At 41.0% G+C, this 19,138-nt stretch overlaps 1 protein-coding gene across 1 annotated transcript in view; it reads left to right on the top strand.

Annotated features, from left to right (window-relative positions):
* The window catches only part of Hpse2 (heparanase 2 (inactive)), a 905,145-nt gene extending 887,722 nt beyond the window's left edge, over positions 1-17,423 (top strand). Inside the window, exon 12 of the mRNA XM_087185109.1 lies at positions 11,792-17,423. Coding sequence (XP_087041235.1) covers positions 11,792-11,957 — 166 coding nt within the window. The 3' untranslated portion in view covers positions 11,958-17,423. The remainder of the gene's footprint in view (positions 1-11,791) is intronic.
* The last annotated feature ends 1,715 nt before the right edge of the window (positions 17,424-19,138 follow it).

Below are 19,138 nucleotides of genomic sequence, written 5' to 3'. Positions count from 1 at the left end.
ATTTCTTGTGTTCTTTGCTTGTTTTTCTACTGGGGTGTTTGTCTGTTTTATTAATGATTTGTAATTTTACTTTAACAAAAGGCAATTTCTCCCCTTGCTATCTATCATGTGGATTGAACTATTTTCTCAAGTAATTTATTTGCTATCTTTTCATTTGCTTGATTTTTAGGCTATTATCTTGACATAAGAAAGTATCCCCATTTTATATAGATACATCTATTTATCTTTCAGTTTGTTGTTTCTTCCATTCCACTTTGATGTGTATGCATTAATATCCCTACAATCAGATAAATATGCATCTCTATTTTCTTGTTTCTTTTTGTTTCATTTTTTATATTCATTTCCTTATTCCATTTTGAATTTATCTGATGTATAGTAGGAGTTAAGGAACCTCAATAGTTGTGATACTCAAGCTGAGAGTGTATGAGAAAAACTATTAACCCATGAAGGACTTCAGGTGTTCATTTTTAAATATCAGGGGGAAAGTATCCTTTTTTTTTTAAAAGCAGGCTTAGAACGAAGACCTCTTTTACCTTGGGAAAAGGCAGAGGCAGCCATGTCAGCTGCTGTCCTTTTGAAAGCCTATTCAGAATTCCTCAGGAGGAAGGGCTGCAGAAGCTGGGAGCACCAAATGGCAAGAAAGGTGCCTGGAACTGGGGAGATTTATGAGCTGACTGAGGGAACAGGAAAGTAGTACTTACTCTAAACACTGACATTGAAGTTTGTGTTTCAGTAAAGAAGGTCTGAAGTAGACACTATAAAAAGCAGGAATATAAAATATGTGACCGTATATATTTATAAAAATGTTTGACGTTCTGAAGGCAATCTGTAGAAAAAAAGAAAGAACCATAAATATGTAGAGAAATGATAATGCAAAATTGCTCATTAGGATGTAAAGGAGTTCAGATCCTTTAACCTTTGTGGTAATTTGGGGATGTTTTGTGGCTCACAAAATGGTAGTAACTATGATAGCATATATGATGTTGTCTAAATAAATATGTGCATATCTGAAAAATACAGTGAGGGTACTGAAGTGTTATTCTTCACCCCCTTATAATCTTTCTCTGCCTAAAAAAAAAACACTTAAACTATTCTCTCTATAGGGAGCTCTGTGACACAGCCCATGACTTGAGAGAAATCTAAAGGACTTTATAGAATGTGCCTATCAAAAAAAGATACATTTTCCTTTTCAGTACCCCAAATAAACTCAGAGTTTGTTATCAGTGCAAATGCTTCATCTGAGCAGGTTCTTATTCCTCCTGTGAAGTGCTGCCACGTACTGCCTGTTACACACTAAGGACCGTATTCATCTTATCAGTGTGCAAGTGGGGTAAGGGGCACATTAAATGAAGCACTTCTATTAAAATAGCAAAAATGCTCACTTCAGTCTAGTCAACAAAAAACTTGTCTTTGAAAACTTCATGTATTTATTTTGGGTTAAAAATGTGGCCTCCTGACATGGTACTCCAAAAGAGTATGAAAAACACTTTTTATTCAAGATAAATTCAAAATAAAGTAGTTAGAAAGTTGATTCCTTTCTATGAGCAGCTGCACACAACTCCACCCCTTCTCCCACCATTGCTGTTGAACTGTGGCTGCACTTTAAAATACCTGTGGGCTTTAAAATCCCAATGCCCAGATAGCACCCAGGACCAATTAAACCAGACTCTCTGGGCTGGGACCAAGGCACTAGTAATTCTTAAAGCTAGCAGGTAATTCAAATATGCAGGCAAGGTGGAGAAAAACTGGCCCTCTATAAACTTCTGGAACAAGATCCCGGATGATTTGCATCTTTGATCTCTCCCAGATTGTTATTCATTCAGAGGCACAAAGCCATTTTGCCAAAGTGTGAACATGCCATCTCTGGGAGTTTCCTGTGGCAGAGGGAAAAGCTGGGTGCTGGCTTCCCAATGGTTTTATTGCTTGTTTTGTTTTAACTTCCAGGTTAGTAATGTGCAGATCGCTATGAAAACTAGAGGATTAGAAAATGCTTTTATATTTTACAATAACTTGACATCTTAAACCAACATGTTTAGGAATGTGGTGTTTTGCTCTTATTTTCTAAGAGCTTTCCATTTGTTCTCAGCTCCAGAATATATTTTCTTCCAGCTCACTCGCAGCAGCTGGAAACTGCATAGCTGTCCATCTGGCCTGTAGTCACCCATCCTCTCTCCTACTCACTTGGGGACCCTGTTTGCAGGTAGGGATTTCCATTCTGTCATAAATGACTGAGCAGAAACACTGGTAAATGAGCCCTTTAGAATACAACTAATATGTTTCTGAACAGTTGATTCTAAACTGAGGGCAGGGAAGCAAAATATGAAGGCAGTTCTTGTGGACTGAGAAGTGGCCCTTGTCTTCTTTCTCCATACTTTCTAGAAGCTGTGGTTTGATGATTAACAAAAATAAGCCTCAAGGAACTTAAAAATTCTAATTCTGTTCATACCTGTAACAAGGCCTAGGCCCTGAATCAGTGTTTCTTTAGCTGCGAGACATCAGAAGGCCAGGGGAGGGTATGGCTCATTCCAGACAAGGGACCTGGAGCACAAAACTCTGGACCAAGTGCCAAACACCAGCAATGACTCTGCAAACTAACCCTTCCCTGCTTATCTTTGCAAGGATGATTCAAAGCTGCCTCACATTTTGTTCTTTGACATCTGTGGGCCCTGGAACAGAGCCTGTGCCAGATGAAACATCTTGTTTTTCACTTTGTAGGACATACCAGAGCACCTGATGTTATAGGGAACACTCTGTTCAAAAGCCAGTTAAACTAAGCTATTTATCTCCTTGCTTTAACTAATTGGAATAGGTATCCAAGGAACCATGATTGTAGAGTAATGGAACTAGTTTGGGGTAGCTTATGAATTATCACATAGGCTTGCATATGAAAAACTTATCTGTGTAATACACACACACACACACACACACACACACACAATCTTCCCTTCTACCTGACTCTTCACCTTACTTGTAGACTGCCTGTAAGGAGCATGTGCCTCATCCCACAGTGCCTCTTCCTGCTCCACAGAAGTAAGGCTCGGGAAACCAGCCCCCTCCCCACAGTGAAGACACTGACTCTATGACAAAACAAACTATATGAAGCTATCTTCAGGAGACCGGGAACATGAGGGAAGGGAGAGATGGTTTCTGACTTGGGAATCTGGGAAGTTCTCAGCACCGAGGGCCATTGAGCAGGAGCTAGATGAACCATACTTTTAAGAAATCTTGTAGGGGAGGCTGTTGGAGGCAACAGGATAAGCTTATAAAAGGTTTGGAAGTACAAAAGTTCAAGGCTCATTTTGTCTTGGAGGTGGCAAATCATCTCATATGACTGGAATATAGAATGTTTTGTGGGATAAGGGGAAAAAAGCCACAAAGATACTATACCCTGAGGCCAAACTGCAGAGGGCCTTGGAATCCAGGCTAAATTTGATTTTCCTTCTATTTCTGTTTTTGTGTAATGTGTTTATTATGATGTGTTTGGCTACACTTTTGTATGTTTCAGTATTTTCTGTCTTAGAGGGTAAGGACTAAGTGATATAATTGAATTTGTACAACACAAAGAACAACGAGGATATGAGTAATCCCCTTTAAACACCACTGTGAATGTTAGTGATCAGGACACCGATTCTTTACAATGGGAAAGGGACATTGTTAACCACATACTAAAGTCTCTATGGTTTTTATAGCTGGTTCCGATTGTGTTCTGTGGTTTGAGTGTGATATGTCTATGACATGGAGCTTTGAAATGGTTGCAGAATCAGATTTTCTTCCCAAACGTTCCCCAGATGATTCCTTCATCTGTTGGGAGTTAACAATATCAGTATAAATCCAGGTTGTTAGCTAGGCTCTCATCTTCTCTGCCAAGTGTGCTAAGTTATTTTAAGCCATTAGAAGCACATGGTAGAATCCCACTGTAGTTTGGACCACTATTTCACATATTTCACAGCCTCGGATAGTACACAGATCAAATCATGACCCCCAAATCTAACTACATGCAGGAAAAGCCTATATCCCTAACAATTTGTGTATAAAATTCCCTAATTCTTCTTTTACAAAGGAGTCCTAGTGTTTCTTCTGGGAAGTGATTCAGAAGCTAAATCAAAACTCTTCATCTTGTAGTACACCCTTCAAAGACCAGATGGAAGAGCAAGTGATTTCATGAACCTCAAAATGTCTCAAAGGCAAAGAACTCAAGTAGGGTAAGAAGATGAGAAAGCTTACTTTGCTCTCCCTTACAATCTCTTCTCTTTAATAAGGTTAGAGGAAGATTAGAAAGCCCAACTGGCCACAGTGGATCTTCTAGACAAGTTAACGGAGTGGAACCCAAATAATTGAACTACTGTGCAGCCAAGAAGGCAGTAAGCCACATTAAGAAATAAAAACAAGTTAGTCTACCAGACAAAATGATTTAAGCACACAGGTAAAATAAAGCTGAGAGGGTCTCAAACTAACAGGAGGTGCAGCTAACATGCCCTTTGCTTCCAGCTGGACTATCAGGTTCCATGTAGGATCACACATCTAGAGGACAGGGGAAAGGGACAGCAGGCTTTTAAATAAATCCTACTAGATTTCAGGAAGCATGTGGAAGAAAAGCTTCAGGACCCACTTGAAAGGAAGTAACCCTCTTCCTGATCCTTGAGGAGGGGGTGTGCCCCAGAGAGAGTCAAAGTCTCATGACTTTGCCCCAGCTGGACATGTGTGACCAGGCAACAGTCCTGAGCAGCCCCCAGAGTGTGGGCGATCACTTACGGCAATTTCAAACGAAGTTCCTCTCTAAACTGCCACAGATGCACAGCCTCTTGCTGAGCAGGAGAGGGGAGCAAAGCCCTGCTGCCCTGAAACTTGGCTGGGCCCCAACCGGATTCTAACCTGCCCCTGACCTGAAGAAGGGCGGGGTAGCTACGTGTACCAGCTTCCTAACTCAGCGAGGGGCCTCAAGGAGGCAGCTTGGGGCCGCAAAGCACTAACAGGTGCGGCCAGTGGCAGCCCAGGAGAGCCTGGAGCGGAGCCACACAGACACAGACGCCACCGACCCCACACCTGCACAGGGTCTCCGCTCTGTGCCCTGCCTGGCAGCCAGCACCCCGGCAGGACCAGCAGCCCGACTTCACAAGGTTCCTCGGTGTTAGGCCCCATTCTAGGCCCCGTCAAATGCACCGCAATGAGGTTTTGGTTGGGGTTTGACTGATGCTGTGATTTGCTCTTCTGAGAGGCCAAACGCAGAGTACACCTCTTGGCCTTTCCCAGACTGGAATGAGAGCAGCGGAGATAAGAGGACGCTTTCTGGCTTTCTGGGAGCCGCCACGAAGTCTGGCTCGGCCAGCCTTGTAGTGTGGGATAAGAGTGACCTCTGGTGGTGCACAGGAAAGCGCACTGGAAATACAAAGGTGTGAGGGTGTTTGAGGAGCGCCCCTTGCAGGTAAATACACATACACGTTCAGATTTTTATTAATTTTGTGCCCTCTCACCTCTCCCCATCTCCCTGTCATCATTTAACCATCCAGAGCACACCAGAAGTGGCTGGTAATCTATTTAGACCTGCACATTTAATGCTGGCATCTGAACTGAAATTCAGTTTCTGACTTCTAGCCTTTTCCTTATAGGTTATAGTTCTTCTACTCACATGCTTATAACTAATGTGTTCTTTATTGGCTGCCTGCTGTGTGAATTGGTGGGCAGAAGACTGTCTTTCCTAGAGGAGAGCTCAAAAAGCAGTCACAATGTAGTTATGGGTGCTAAGGCCCCAAAAGTACTGGGTAACATGGCAACACTTAGTCCTGACCAGGAGGACAAGTAAAAGACACAAAAAGAAAGGTGAGATGCAGAGTTTGGAGTATGAAGAGGGTTTCAAGCAGAGGGAACTGCCCTGACAAAAACCTGAGATTAGAGACTGTAACTGGAGAAACCGCAGAGAAGGATGAAAGGAGCATGGTTGGTATGGGAAGCCAGAATGGGTGGAGGCTGAAGAATTCAATAAAAAAGCCTCCTCACAGGGACTTGAGACAATGGTCTAAGAGCACCTCAGAGTCACTGAACATTTAGAGGGGTGGAATCATTCTAAATTTAACATTAAACTTTCTCTTAGGCTAGCTGTTAGCTATAGGAAACCTGGCTGAAAAATCAAGCCAGAAAGGATCTTAGGGTTCATATGGTCTATCACCTCTCTTACAGATAAAGAAACCTAGAATCACAGAAGCATAAGCCTCTCCAAGTGGATGAGGCAGAACTAGTTTTGTTCCCTCCTACTCAAGACCCCCAAATATGACAGCCTGAACAAGACACCAGCTCCCAAGGCTGCTACTGGTAAAATACATACTTTTCCCTCCTCTTGGGGCTAGACCAGAGTTCAGCACATTATCTTCAAGACCAAGAAGGACATTCTCATTAAACCTGCTTCCCTGAGACCTTAGAACAGTTGAATCCTTGTTTAAGTTCTCATGGCTATCAAAAAACACTGATAATATATAAAGACCCGAGACTGCAGACAGGTAGTGGAGGGAGGGAGAGTGACCGGGCCAAGAGGCTCCCATGGAGACCTGGAAAGCAGAATCCTTGACTCCAAGTTGACACATTGAATCCCATTTCAAATAACAAGCAAAATTAAGAAAACAAGTTTAGAAACTGGAAAGTAACTCAAATTTTATAAAAACAGATGGTGATAAAACACAGTTGTCCTAATATTTGGATAATTTAAATACCCTCAGCAGTTCAGACAAGCTAAGGAATTAAGAGAAATAGTTTTACCTAGGCTGGATCATTTAGCATTTGGTTTGAAAAATCATGAGCCAGTTAAGGAGGTCTGAGGGTATGATAAGAATGTGATAAGAAAGGTTTTCAAAGAAAGAAATATAATCTTGTGAGTGCCACCTGGACTTGGACAAACATGAGATACTAGAAAGAGGTAGTCAGGAGGCCTGAATTTGAAACCTAGCCTAGCGTCTTAATTAGCTATATGACCTTGCCTGGGCCACTTAACCTCTCTGACTTCATCTCAATAGTGAAGTTACAAAAACAATAACACTGCCCTACATATCTCACAGAGTTCTTTAACAATTCATGTGCAATGGAGGCCAGATAGAACTACAGTTAAGGGCATCAGTACAAATCTCAGCTCACTGTGTACTGGCTATGTGACTCGGGCAAGTTTTAGATCCTTCTATATTTTGACTTACTCATTTGTAATATATGTATAAGGATACTAATACCTGCTCAAAGTAATTCAGAGCATAGTGCCTTTGGTATAAATAGTGCTCCATAATCACTATGTTTTTCTACTACTAATGTGATTGCAAACTGTTCAGAGTATATAAATGAAACATTATTGTTATATTTAGCATATTATTTTACTGAGTAACAAGATAAATATTGAAAAAATATAGGCAGGAAGGGTAGAATGGAGATGATAAAGCATTGCTCATCTTTAAAATGTTTTGTAAATAAGGACATATGAGAACTCAAAACCTTTCTCACAAAATTAACTCATATTGGCTTAACAAGAAATGGTCATATAGTTCTTTTTTTAAGAATGAAAACCATTAGCCATGATCAATGGCTTCATGTCAGGTTGGGATAAGGTACCTAGAGAGTGACTGTGAGAACCAGTGATAATTCAGATCTTCATAATAATAATACATCTCCACCAAGAGCACAAGTAATTGATATGTTAATGAAATCTGTAAAGATACTCAGAGAACATTCAGTGAGCTTCTTTAAAGCTGGACGAATAAAGCTAGGAAGACCACAAATGATGCAAAGATTCTCAAAAGTTCATTCATCTACTCAGAAAATATTTAGTCCCTGATCTGTGCTTTTGGACATTGAAGATTCACAACCAAGTGAGGAATATAAGCGGGCAAGTCACTACCTTGCAGTAAGAGAAAGGCCATGGGTATAGCTAAGTTTGGGGTGCTAAGGACCCCCAGAGGTGGGGCTCCTAACCAACACAGGCATCAGAGAAGGTTGTCTAGAGGAGGCAACACCTGAGCAGATTCTGCAAGGATCCCCTAAAACTAGTCTAATTCAGAAGGACTGGCTGCCTTCTGGGTGGAGGGAGCACCATCCACCAGTGACCCAGAAGATAAACTGCAAGTCACTGAATGTGGTCAGGCTAGAGTAAGGGAACCCAGCCTTTTCCAGTATAAGGGTTCCTTTGGAATGACAACAAATGTCATGGTCTTCCCACAGCAGACTAATTGTCCTTTTAAAATCTCTTATCTTACAAAAATTTGTATAGTACCCCCTTCCCAAAAAATGTATAGTAATTTTATAACAGTTTTAAATGAACTTGTGTCTTTTTAAATCCCAACAGTGTCAATGGATATTTATGTTAGAAAAATATTTGCTACACTTTTAAATGAACTTATGTATTTTAATCATCACGGTACATGCCTACTTGTCTTCATCTGAGAAATACTTATCTATGTGGAAGATTTTTTTCATTCTAAAAGTTCTTGGTATATGTGTATATTGACAAACTCCTTTATAATGACTGCCAATTCATCCCACAACCACTCCTGTAGTCTATGCCCCATAGTTAGGGTGGTTCACAGGGATCCAGCAGATTATGAGCCTGGAGAGAGTTGGAGTAGGTCTCTTTATCCATGGTGAAATGGAAGGTATGGAGGTTGTTGAGGAGTTTGGAGCAGTGCTGTGAAAACAACAGATTTTTCTGTCAGCAGGAGATACCTAAGAGGCAAGCTCTGAACTGCAATGATAGCAGTGAATGGAGAAAATGAAGCAGGCTTGAAAAATATTAAAAGATACAATTGATTTGATTTAGTAATCCCAGACTTGAGAATAGGGGGCGAAGTCTCAGAAGACTCCTTGCTTTCTGGCTTATGTGACTGGATAAATGGTGATATCATTAAAAAATTTTGTTTTTAAAGTATAGATAAAGCCAGAGCTTAAGGAGAAGATTTTTAATATGGGCCATTTGACTTTGAAGTGGCTGTGGGACCACCATTTGGGAATATATAAGTCCAGAAGAAGAATTTAGGCTAGAGATATAGCTTCAGGAAGCATCAACATGTAGATAGTAATCCAAGTTGCAGTGTGGGTAAAAACACCCAGAAAGGAGTATATAGTTTGAGAAGAAGAAGGTCTGTTATGGTTTGTGTTTAGATGTCCCCTCAAAACCTCATTTGGATGAGGTGGGACTTTCTTTTTCAGAGGTAGTTGAATCTGGAAAGTGTGATGCTGAGGATAAGGGTGTGTGATTACTAAACCACTAAGTGTGAGTGATTATTTGGCACTGCCCTAATCCTGGTAGTCTGAATAAGATAAAAGGGGCAAAAAGATGCTGTTAAATTCTCTTGTTGTATTTACTACTGTGTGGGTGCCATGTTGTTTCTCCTCTGCAATGCCTGTTTGCCATCCCTTCCTTGGAACCAGACAATTATGGACTGAAACCCCTAAGAACTGTAAGCCAAATAAACCCCTTCCCCTCCAACTTTGGGTGTCAGGTATTTTGTCTCAGCAATGAGAGAAAAGTAACTAACACAGGGTCCAAGGATAGAAAAGCAGGAAATCACACCATCCCCCCAGTCTGGACCAGCTCAACATCCAGAAATGAAGGAGGAAAACCTAGAAAGAAAGATATCATCAGAGCCAAGGGGAGAGAAGGTTTTCAGACGGGTGCCTTGAAAGAATCAGTTCCACAGAACAACAAGAATGATAAAACTCAAAATGTGTATCTGTACACAACAACAATGAAAAGAGTAACAACAAAAACACTATTTCTTACTTACCTGGCTCTTAATGCTTGAGAAGCACTTTCATATTCTTTATTTAAATTCATTCTCACTATAGCCTATATAACATTCTTCAGATGCAAAAGCTTCAGGCCAGTTAAATTAAGGGATATGCCAAAGCCATCCAGCAATTTAGTAACCTGACCCTGGAATTAGAGATTGTGATCTAGGGTATTGACCACGCTCCCAGTTCCACCCAACTCCGGTTAGCTTTTCAACCAGCAATGAGAAAATCAGAATGGAGCCTATTCCAGAAAAACTATTTCTATAGATTTTTGAAAAATGTTCTTCTCACACTTAGTTTTGCACTTCCCAGAACCCAAAGATGTAGCACTCTAGGATCATTTGAATCTAAAATGGTATTGCCTGATTCCTTGACCTAAGAGAGACCATTGAAGGTTTGCAAGCAAAAAAGTGATATAAATTTGAGTGTGTTCCTGAAAGTTTAGTCAGTATTCTTCCACTTATATTTAATTGTGCTTATGTCTGGTTGTTGGACATTCACACCTGAAGCAAAATAAAGAAAATATGCTATGAAGATGAAACTTTTCTGAGCTTCTTTTGCAACTGAACACCTTAGTTCAAACTACCTAGCACTCCAAGTAGGCTCTCCACACCAGCAATAAAGCAAAAGCTTCCTTACATTTAGAAGCAAAAGTTCTTTGTGTATTTGATGAGGTCAACAATGACTCTCATATCTCAATTCTCCCACTCTCACACTATCCAGAGGCAGGTGTGGCTGTTCGTTCATTGTTCAGTTATTTCAACAAAGGAGGGGAGCTGCTTCCTCTAGCCAGATCTGGACCCAGCCCAAACTTACCCATATGGTACCAGACCTGGAGCTCTTTTCTGCCTTGCTGTTCACTGAGAACCGTTTACAACACACTTATCTCAGGGAACTCACTGTACTGTTGGTCATGGATCTGATTATCTCTCTCTAAACCTGTCTATCATTCACACCACAGAAGGAACACCAAACAAAGGCCTCTATATCAATCTATAACATTTTATTCTCTTTACAGCTTGGATGATATCACTGCAATGTTACTACCTTGGAGGTTAGACAAGGTCCAAAAACAGTCATCACTATGTAATGCTGGTTTTCTGAGAGTGACCCACAGCCTTTATTTCCAGCTAGTATCTTGATTCTGAGCGCTTCTACTGATCTGTAAAACTGAGCTTCCATATGGCTGTCAGGAATAGTTGGGGAGTTGTCTGGATTCTGTACCATAGGCCAGTGATGGGTGGCATTTCCCTCCCAACTAGCTTAAAATGACTGTTTCTCTTTTCTAAGTTTGTTATGATTATAGTTTCTCTTTTCAGGATCAAAAATGTATGGTTACAGAAAAAGAATAAAAGCAAGAAGGTTAGATGAATTATGATCACAAATGCTTACTTTATCACCTACTTTGTTGTGTTGCTAAAATGGGAACATCTATTAAATATGAAACACTCTTAAATTAGAAAAAGCAGAGTTGTAAGATATGTCTCTATCCTTCTTTAGAATAACCCTATAAAAGTAACATGCCAGTTCTCTAATCTGTAGGATAAATTAACGATGTAAGCAAATGGTAAATTTCTGAAAATATCTCAAGCCCGTGCATCATTCCACAGGGGAAAACTTTTTAAATAGAAAAGTCAAGCTGACCTGCAATTGTGATTTTTTAAAAAAACAAGGCATGATATAGCTTCTGTATCAGAAACTTTTCACTGATCTCAATTATGTGCTCTGGCACTAGATTCCCTGGGTTCAATTCCCAATTTTGGGACCTACAAGCTGTATGGCCTTGGGGAAGTCACTGAGCTACTCAAGGTAAAATGAAGATTATGATGGTTCCTTACTTCAGAGGATTATCAGGGTGTTTGGTAAGTTATTACAGTAAAGCACCTAGGTCAGTACCTGGGCATGGCCTATATCATGAGTGCTGGCTGAGTGTGCATCAGACAGACTGTCAGGAAAACAAGGACTAGGTGGGGGCTTTGTTAAATGTTTCCTTGACAATGAAATAATGAGTTCCCTACTATTTTCCCCACTGTAGGTCAGTGCAGCTGAATGGCCAGCCCTTAGTGATGGTGGACGACGGCACCCTCCCAGAATTGAAGCCTCGCCCCCTGCGGGCAGGCAGGACATTGGTCATCCCTCCAGTCACCATGGGCTTTTATGTGGTCAAGAATGTCAACGCTTTGGCCTGCCGCTATCGATAAACCACCATCCACAAGCTACCAGTGGGCCTGCTGGACAGCTTTCTACTCTTCCACCCTAACAGTATCTTTATTTTTCAAACATTTTAGCAACCAGCCTCTGCTGCCCCATCCTTCTGGAGTCAACATAGACTTGCTGTCCAAAGAGACTAAATATCATAGTATGAGCTTAGCCTAGGTAGGTCACACCCATTCCAAAGGAAAATATAGACATCATCTGTACTTATACAAGGATAAAAATTTGTGTCTATAGTTGTACGTTTCCTTTGCATTCACCATGAAAAAAGGCTGATGGCACACTCCCAGGACAAAAGTTTCCAAGCAATTCCCCGTGATCCCGCTTGCACAGTGCTATAATTACAAACCCTAAATCTTAGCCTGTTCCTGCTGCCCTCAGCAGAAGATTAGGAAAGAAAAGTCTGGAAAAACCTGCAAGAACACAATCCCTTTCTAACTCCTCCTTTGTCTGTTTCCTGCTGCTGTCCTGGGTTTCCTGACACCTCTCTTCCCATAGGGGAACAAATGGGTGAGTCAGCTCTGGCCCACTGGGTGAGCTGTTTATGTAATTTCCTGGTTGATGTATGTGTGTGTGCATCTGGGTTTCTGACAGTGGCATCCATCACTGGTTATTCCTCTGGGAAGCGGGTGCTTCAAAAGTAGAATTACAATCATACTCCAGATTTTGTAAGAAGATTCTACTCCTCTGTGAATTTTGATTCCCCCAGGCTTGGAATGGAAGTCAGGTAACAATATTCATTGAGTAGAGAGAGAACAATGTATTAGACACCATAAAAAGCAATCATCATCCTTCATGTTGCCAAAGGGAAAGAGTTGTAATACAAAGAAAAAGTGTATGGGAGAGAGAGAGAGAGAGAGAGAGAGAACATCAACTAAATAAAGCAAATTAAACCTGCCCCCAAATCAGAGAATACTAAGGGCTTGAAAAGGTAAGCCCTTATGTTTGGCTGACCAAAACCCATTTAGAACAAGAAAGTGTGACTCAAAAGTCATTCCTGTAAAACATAACTGAATCTAACCTTTCTGCCTCTCCCCATGTAGCTGTGCTTCTCAGTGACATTTACTGGGCAGAAATCTAGTCTGGTCATTAAAGAGGACCAGGTCCATTCTCTCCCAGTCCTACTTAATTGAGCATATAACAAGCTTTCAGGGAGACTTACTGAGGAAGAAAGTGGAATCTGGAGAAAAGGGATGGCAAAACTGTGGAATAGTAGTGGGAAGCTTCTGAGTTGGGCAGGGAGAAAAGGGAGTGATTTAAAGTTCATGACGAGGATCTTCATGATTCCTGAGGTATGTAATTCCTTGCAAACAAGCTGTGACTGTAATGACTTTCTTGTCCTTCTCAGAATAAATGATAGGAATGATTTTTTTAAGGAGGAAATACTTGATATAACTAAAGGTTCCAGTTAGCATAATGGTTCAACCTCTCCTGCTGTGAAATGATAGAAATGGGGTGAGGGTAGAGTTGCTGAGGACTGCACCAGAGAGACTGCCTATGATGCCTAAGGAGTGAAGATCTGGGCCGGGTCTGCAAAGTGAAAAACAGGAGGAAGATTAGATAAGCAAGGCAGTATAATATGCTCAGCATGGAGAACTGGGAATTTGGGAGGCAGAAGCCAACTAGCTACTTTTATATTTAAAGTAGTAGACTCAATTTTTGACATCTTTATTAATAGGTAAAGGAGGAAGAGCACTCAGGAGGTATACTAGAGTGAGAGAACGACAGATTGAGGTTGGACTGGACCTGGTCAGTGGCTGTGTTCAGCTTAGAAGCATCTGGAAAGAAAGGAACAGAGCCTGAGACTGCCCTCCACCCTTCAAGGTTCCCCAGGAAAGCCTCCTCCTCCAGGACAAAGCACCTTGTGTCAAAGTTTCTGCTCTGAGAGGGCAAGAAAGGGAAGTGCCAACACTAGGGTAGGAAGGAGAGAAGAAGGAACAGATGCGCAGGCCAAAATAAGGAAAAGCAGGGAAAAGAGAAATAAGAGAGAAAAGTCTCTTTCTGCAGATAAGAGTCAAACTCTGCAGATATCAAAAACCCTTCTGTATTCCAATGAAGGTTCAGCTTCAGAACAAGGTAACCAGAGGTCCCTAATGGCAAGATACTGGACTAGCTTGCTTGCATCCAGAGAAGCCCCATGATGAAATTACCATTGTCATCCTCATTTTTCCTAAGAAGCATGGAGAGGAACTTTAGCTTGCCCATAGTCATCCAGGGGAGTGGGTGGCAGACTGAAGAATAATCTGGAGCCTCCATGCTTAGTCACCAAAGTCAGTAGCCACCCAAGTCGCAGATTTGCCCCCTTCACTTCCTGATAGTTTCTACTCACTCAGTACTGCCAGGACTTCCAGAACTCCATCCAAACACTTTCTGTAAATAAGTATTGATTTCACTAAGCCTTGCAGGATATAGGTAATTCCTGCTTCTTTTGTCTTCTTCTGTGTGTGTATTAAATGCTGCACCCAAGAGGTTTAAGTTTTGCTTATTTTTTAGTTAATAAAAGGGAAAGAAGAAACACTGAACTTTATCCTTGTAGTCTCGCCATTCTAACTTTCCAACTATCTCATGGAAGAAGTATTTGTATTGCTCAAAGTACACCAAGAAACTCAGTATAACATCATATTCCATAGAGATTTTAGCACCTTTCATGGGAGGAAGGTGGAGGTAGAATGAGAAGAGTAGTTACTAAATCAGTGGGGGTTGTTCTTTACAGGGAATTCCCGTCACTCTTCCCAAAGACTGACAGGCACAGCATCACAGCATGTGAGCAGTGTGGTAGGCCAGCCTGAGATAAAAAAGCAAAGACCTCATTCACTAGCATCCCCAGGTCAGAGTTTTCCTTCTTCAAGCAAGATATGTCTGGCCAAGATCATATGAGACTTAAGAGCCGAGCTTGTGGACATACATTTTGAGAGAATAATACTGTGCTTTTTGTTGAGATAGTTTTCTGTTACTCCCGCCTCTAGGAATGATTTTCGTGCTCATTTCTTGTTACAAGGCTCAGAGTAAATTCTCATTGTTATTTGAAAAAAATTTTTAAAAGGTTTCCCATTCTTCCAGTACCCTGAGAAAAGCTGCAAATATGAGATATTAGCATTATCTCTGGCTGGAGAAAAACATGCAAATATCAGAACTGTGCTATTGTGAGACGGGTCTGGGACTCCCAGCACAACTCCTTCTGCAGCCTCAGCCCCTCCATGCAAGCATTTTGGGAAGTCCCAAGGCAGATGAACCCAGAGCCCCACACAATCAAATAGGACAGGGGTGCTGTATGGATTCTGCCTGGAAGTCTCCCACTCATTCCCAGCCAAGCTATTAACCACCAGCACGCAGCATGGCTGGGGTCAGACCTGGTCAGACCTGGTAGACTGTGTATGTATGCAAGGCTCCACGTTGGGGGTGGATGCAGCTGCAGGATTCACCTCCAAAATCCAGTGAGAGTGGCTTTCTTTCTGAAAACAAAAGGCCAGTGTTTAATCTCTGCAGAAACAAAGGTGACCCAATGTATCTCCCTGAAGGTAAAAACACGGGGACAGGGAAAAACTTTAATATTTTTAATTATCAACAGAGCAACCAAAAATAATAGAGATGGCTCTGAGAAGGCAAGGGAAGGAAGGGCAGAAACACCTAATCTAACACAGCTTCCTCCACATCCCTTTCTATCCACCTCAGCACCACTCTCCCACTTTGGACACTGCTGATTGTTTTCTCCCATTAACTTAACAGTTCTACAGCTTCCCCAGTTCTTCTCCAATTCCACAGCTTCCACTCTGCCAGTCACTGTGCACCCAACCAGAAGCCAAGGGCAATCTCCAACACTGAGATTGAGTCAAGTTTCAATTTTAGAATTGTTACACTCTTAGGATGTACCATATTTGAAAAGAAGACAGTAAGAAGTACTCCAAACAAAGATAGTTCTAAATTAACAAAGAATCTTATCTTTATTACAAGGCCCTAACAACTATAGCATTTAAAATCCTTCCCTCTGAGTTCCACTAGCAATGACACAAATGCTTCAGTAATTGTTCATACTTTATTGAATGCCTTTTAATCAGACATCTTATTTAATCCTCAAGCTTTGTACTGGATACTGTGCTGAGGAGACTCTATTATAACTGGGAAGACTAGAGAAGGAACCTATCCACAACCAGCCAGATAAAGAGTGGCAGCACTGAATTTGGACCCAGGACTGAAATTCCAAAGCCTGTTGTCATTACACAGTGTTGTCTCTCATCTGACTGGTAGTAGCCAGCCTTTCCTCATCTCTGGGTTGCCCACAGCTAGCTTTCTTAATGTCCCATGTGTGTCCCACAAAAAACCCTAGCATGCCTTCCCCAGAACAGTTGATATGGGGAAGCTGGTTTAGGGAAGGCAGCTATTGGCTCTGATGAGTCATAAGTAGGACTGCAACTAGCCTTTGTTAGTCCAGACTCATCTTAGACCAGGAGTGGCCCTCCTAGTTGGTTCCTTTGTATTTTTATGAAGAACAAGCCAAGGACCGCCCCCTACATTACCACGGAACATAGGTTATGTTTCTTGGTATTTCTAGGTCCTGGGAGGTAAGTGGCAGGGCCAATCAGCACCAACACACACACTGTCTCCCCATCCCCACCTCTCAGAGGTTTGTAAGTCTCTATTTCCCAGACTAAATAATATGTACGAACCGTCATCCTAGGAGAGGTATTTGCAAATACCACACTAAAACAAGAAAGTAAAATACAGCAAACCAACAGCTTGGATACCACTTTCAAACATCAGAGCAGCCCCTGTGAGCCTTAGGAACATGTGGGAGGAGCAGAGAAAGCTCCCTATGATTCATGAATCACTCCTAATGGCCTATGGGCAGCAGGGGAAGGGGGCTCCTCTGACAGCCCACATCAGGAACATAATTTTTTATTCATGAAAATATTTTAGGATTCTTAAAAGAAAAGTTGTAAATGTTATGTAATAAATTATATTTCTGGAAGAAGCAAAAATAAACCTTAGTTTTATCCATCTGGAAGTTGGCAAAATGAATACAGGAACACCCAGGAAAAGTTTTGTCTGTGTGCTGAAGATTTTAATAGGTGTTAATATTTCCCTCCAGAAAACAGATTATATTATGGTTTATATGAGTCTGGTGATTGCAGGAAATGTAAGTCCATGGGGTAGTTTATATTTTGACGTAATGTTTAATAAGTAATAAAATGTGACTATTCAAACTTTCTGTTCTTGGGATGTTCTGTGGGAGAGGGAAACAACTGCTGTGCACATTACATCTTGACCTTAAGACTGATTGCTTAATGAACTAACACACTGGGGATCTTTAATTTTCTAGGGTACTGCCCTTCTCCCCTCCCCTCCCCAACAAGCTTTGCTTCAGCTATTCTAAGTAGAAATCAAATTTTGTAAATTAAGTTAGACATCACTGATTGTATTAATCGAGGTAACTGTTAACTATAAAAATAGATAAACCCCAGAATTTCAATGGCTTAACACGACTAAAGTTTATTCTTGCCTGTAACTCTTGTAAAGTTTGGTGAATGGTAATGGGAGAAGGGGTGGTGGCTCTGTTCCATGTCATCACTTAGGGATCTGGACTGATGTAGACCCTCTGCCATCTTTGCAGTTCTCCCCAAGGCTGCTACAAGCATCAACATGCAGTTGGCCAGCAAGGAGAGAGAATATGCAGGAGTAGTTAAGGGACTAAACCTGGAACTAAAAGAAATCCCTTTCACTCTATTTCTTTGGCCAAAAATCAGTCATGTGGGCCCACCTAGATACTAAGGGCCTGGGAAATGAAGTCCTTAGCCTGGCATCTACTTTCCAACAATCACTGTATTTCATGTAAAAGGAGCCCAAAATGTTGATGGATTCTGGAAGGCTGGAGAATAAGTCAGTATTGTTAGGTCTTTCCTATGATTTGCTATCAAGTGACTGACAGAGTTTGTGTGTGGAGACATCTAAATCCACAGGATTTTTTTGCCCACTCCATAGTGACCTAAAGGAGATTTCTTTTTCATCTCTCCAACTCCTTAAATCTTGCCTCTCCTCCTACTTGGCTGACATAACAGAAAACAATATGCTGTTCTACTGCAATCCTGTTAGGACACACACAGCACTAGATGCTGCGCCCTCTAATGGACACCTCAAAAATATAATTTGAAACCTCAAATAGCAAAGTGGGTTAAAGGCTCACTGGAGAATCAGAGACCACAAATCCAGAGCAAACACTCACACCCAGAGAGAAGAATAGCATTACTCACTGATTCTGTCCACCTCAGAAGAGAAGTCCCTCAGCTTTTCTGGATCTCAGTGTCATCATCTGTAAAATGTGGACTTTGAATTCAGTGAATCCCTAGGTCATCTGAATTTCCCTGCTGTCTAATTCTATGTCAGGTGGTCCCCATTCAAGCTGCTGCTATTTTTCTATTCCCTTCTTGTGTATACTTAGATGAAAAAGTTAAATCACAGACTGGAAAAGAAACAAAAGAAGAAGAACACATATCTGATTAAGGAACTTGTTTCTAAATATATAAAGAAGCCAAATAAATAAGAAAAACAATATAATTTTTAAGTGGTCAAAAGATATGAACCCTCTGAAGAGGAGCAATAAAGACAGCATATAAGCACATGGAAAGAAATCCAACATCGTTAGTCATGAGGATGGCTAATTAAAACTATATGAGATATTCACATATCTAGAATGGCTAAAGTTTAAAAAGGACAATATCTAATGTTAACAAGTCTACAGAGGAACTAAAACTCTCGATATTGTTGAGGGATACAAAATGGTAAATCCACTTTGGAAAATGCTTCACCAGTTCAATATAAATTTAAACACAGCCTTACCATACAGCCCAACAATCTCACTCCTGGGTATTTATCCAAGTGAAACAAAAACTTATGTTGAGCTACATCATACATACATGTGGGAAAGAGTATAGTGATTCCACAAAAATAAATAAATAAAACATAGAGCTACTGTATGATCTAGCAAATTCTGGGCACATACCCAAAAGAATTGAGGGCAAGGTCTCGAAGTGATATCAGTATACCCATATTCATAACAGTATGACTCATCATAGCTAAAATGTGGAAACAATTAAAGTGTCCAGTTATGGAAGACAAGATAAACAAGATGTGTGTGTGTGTGTGTGTGTGTACATGTGTGTGTGTTTGAATAGAC

This window comes from Heterocephalus glaber, unplaced genomic scaffold (genome assembly GCF_053883595.1).
Source record: "Heterocephalus glaber isolate CG9 unplaced genomic scaffold, H.glaber_assembly_v1.0 deba00001497, whole genome shotgun sequence".
In the NCBI taxonomy this organism is placed as follows: domain Eukaryota; kingdom Metazoa; phylum Chordata; class Mammalia; order Rodentia; family Bathyergidae; genus Heterocephalus; species Heterocephalus glaber.
Note: the sequence above shows the minus strand (reverse complement) of the source record. Positions and strands in the feature narration are given on the sequence as shown.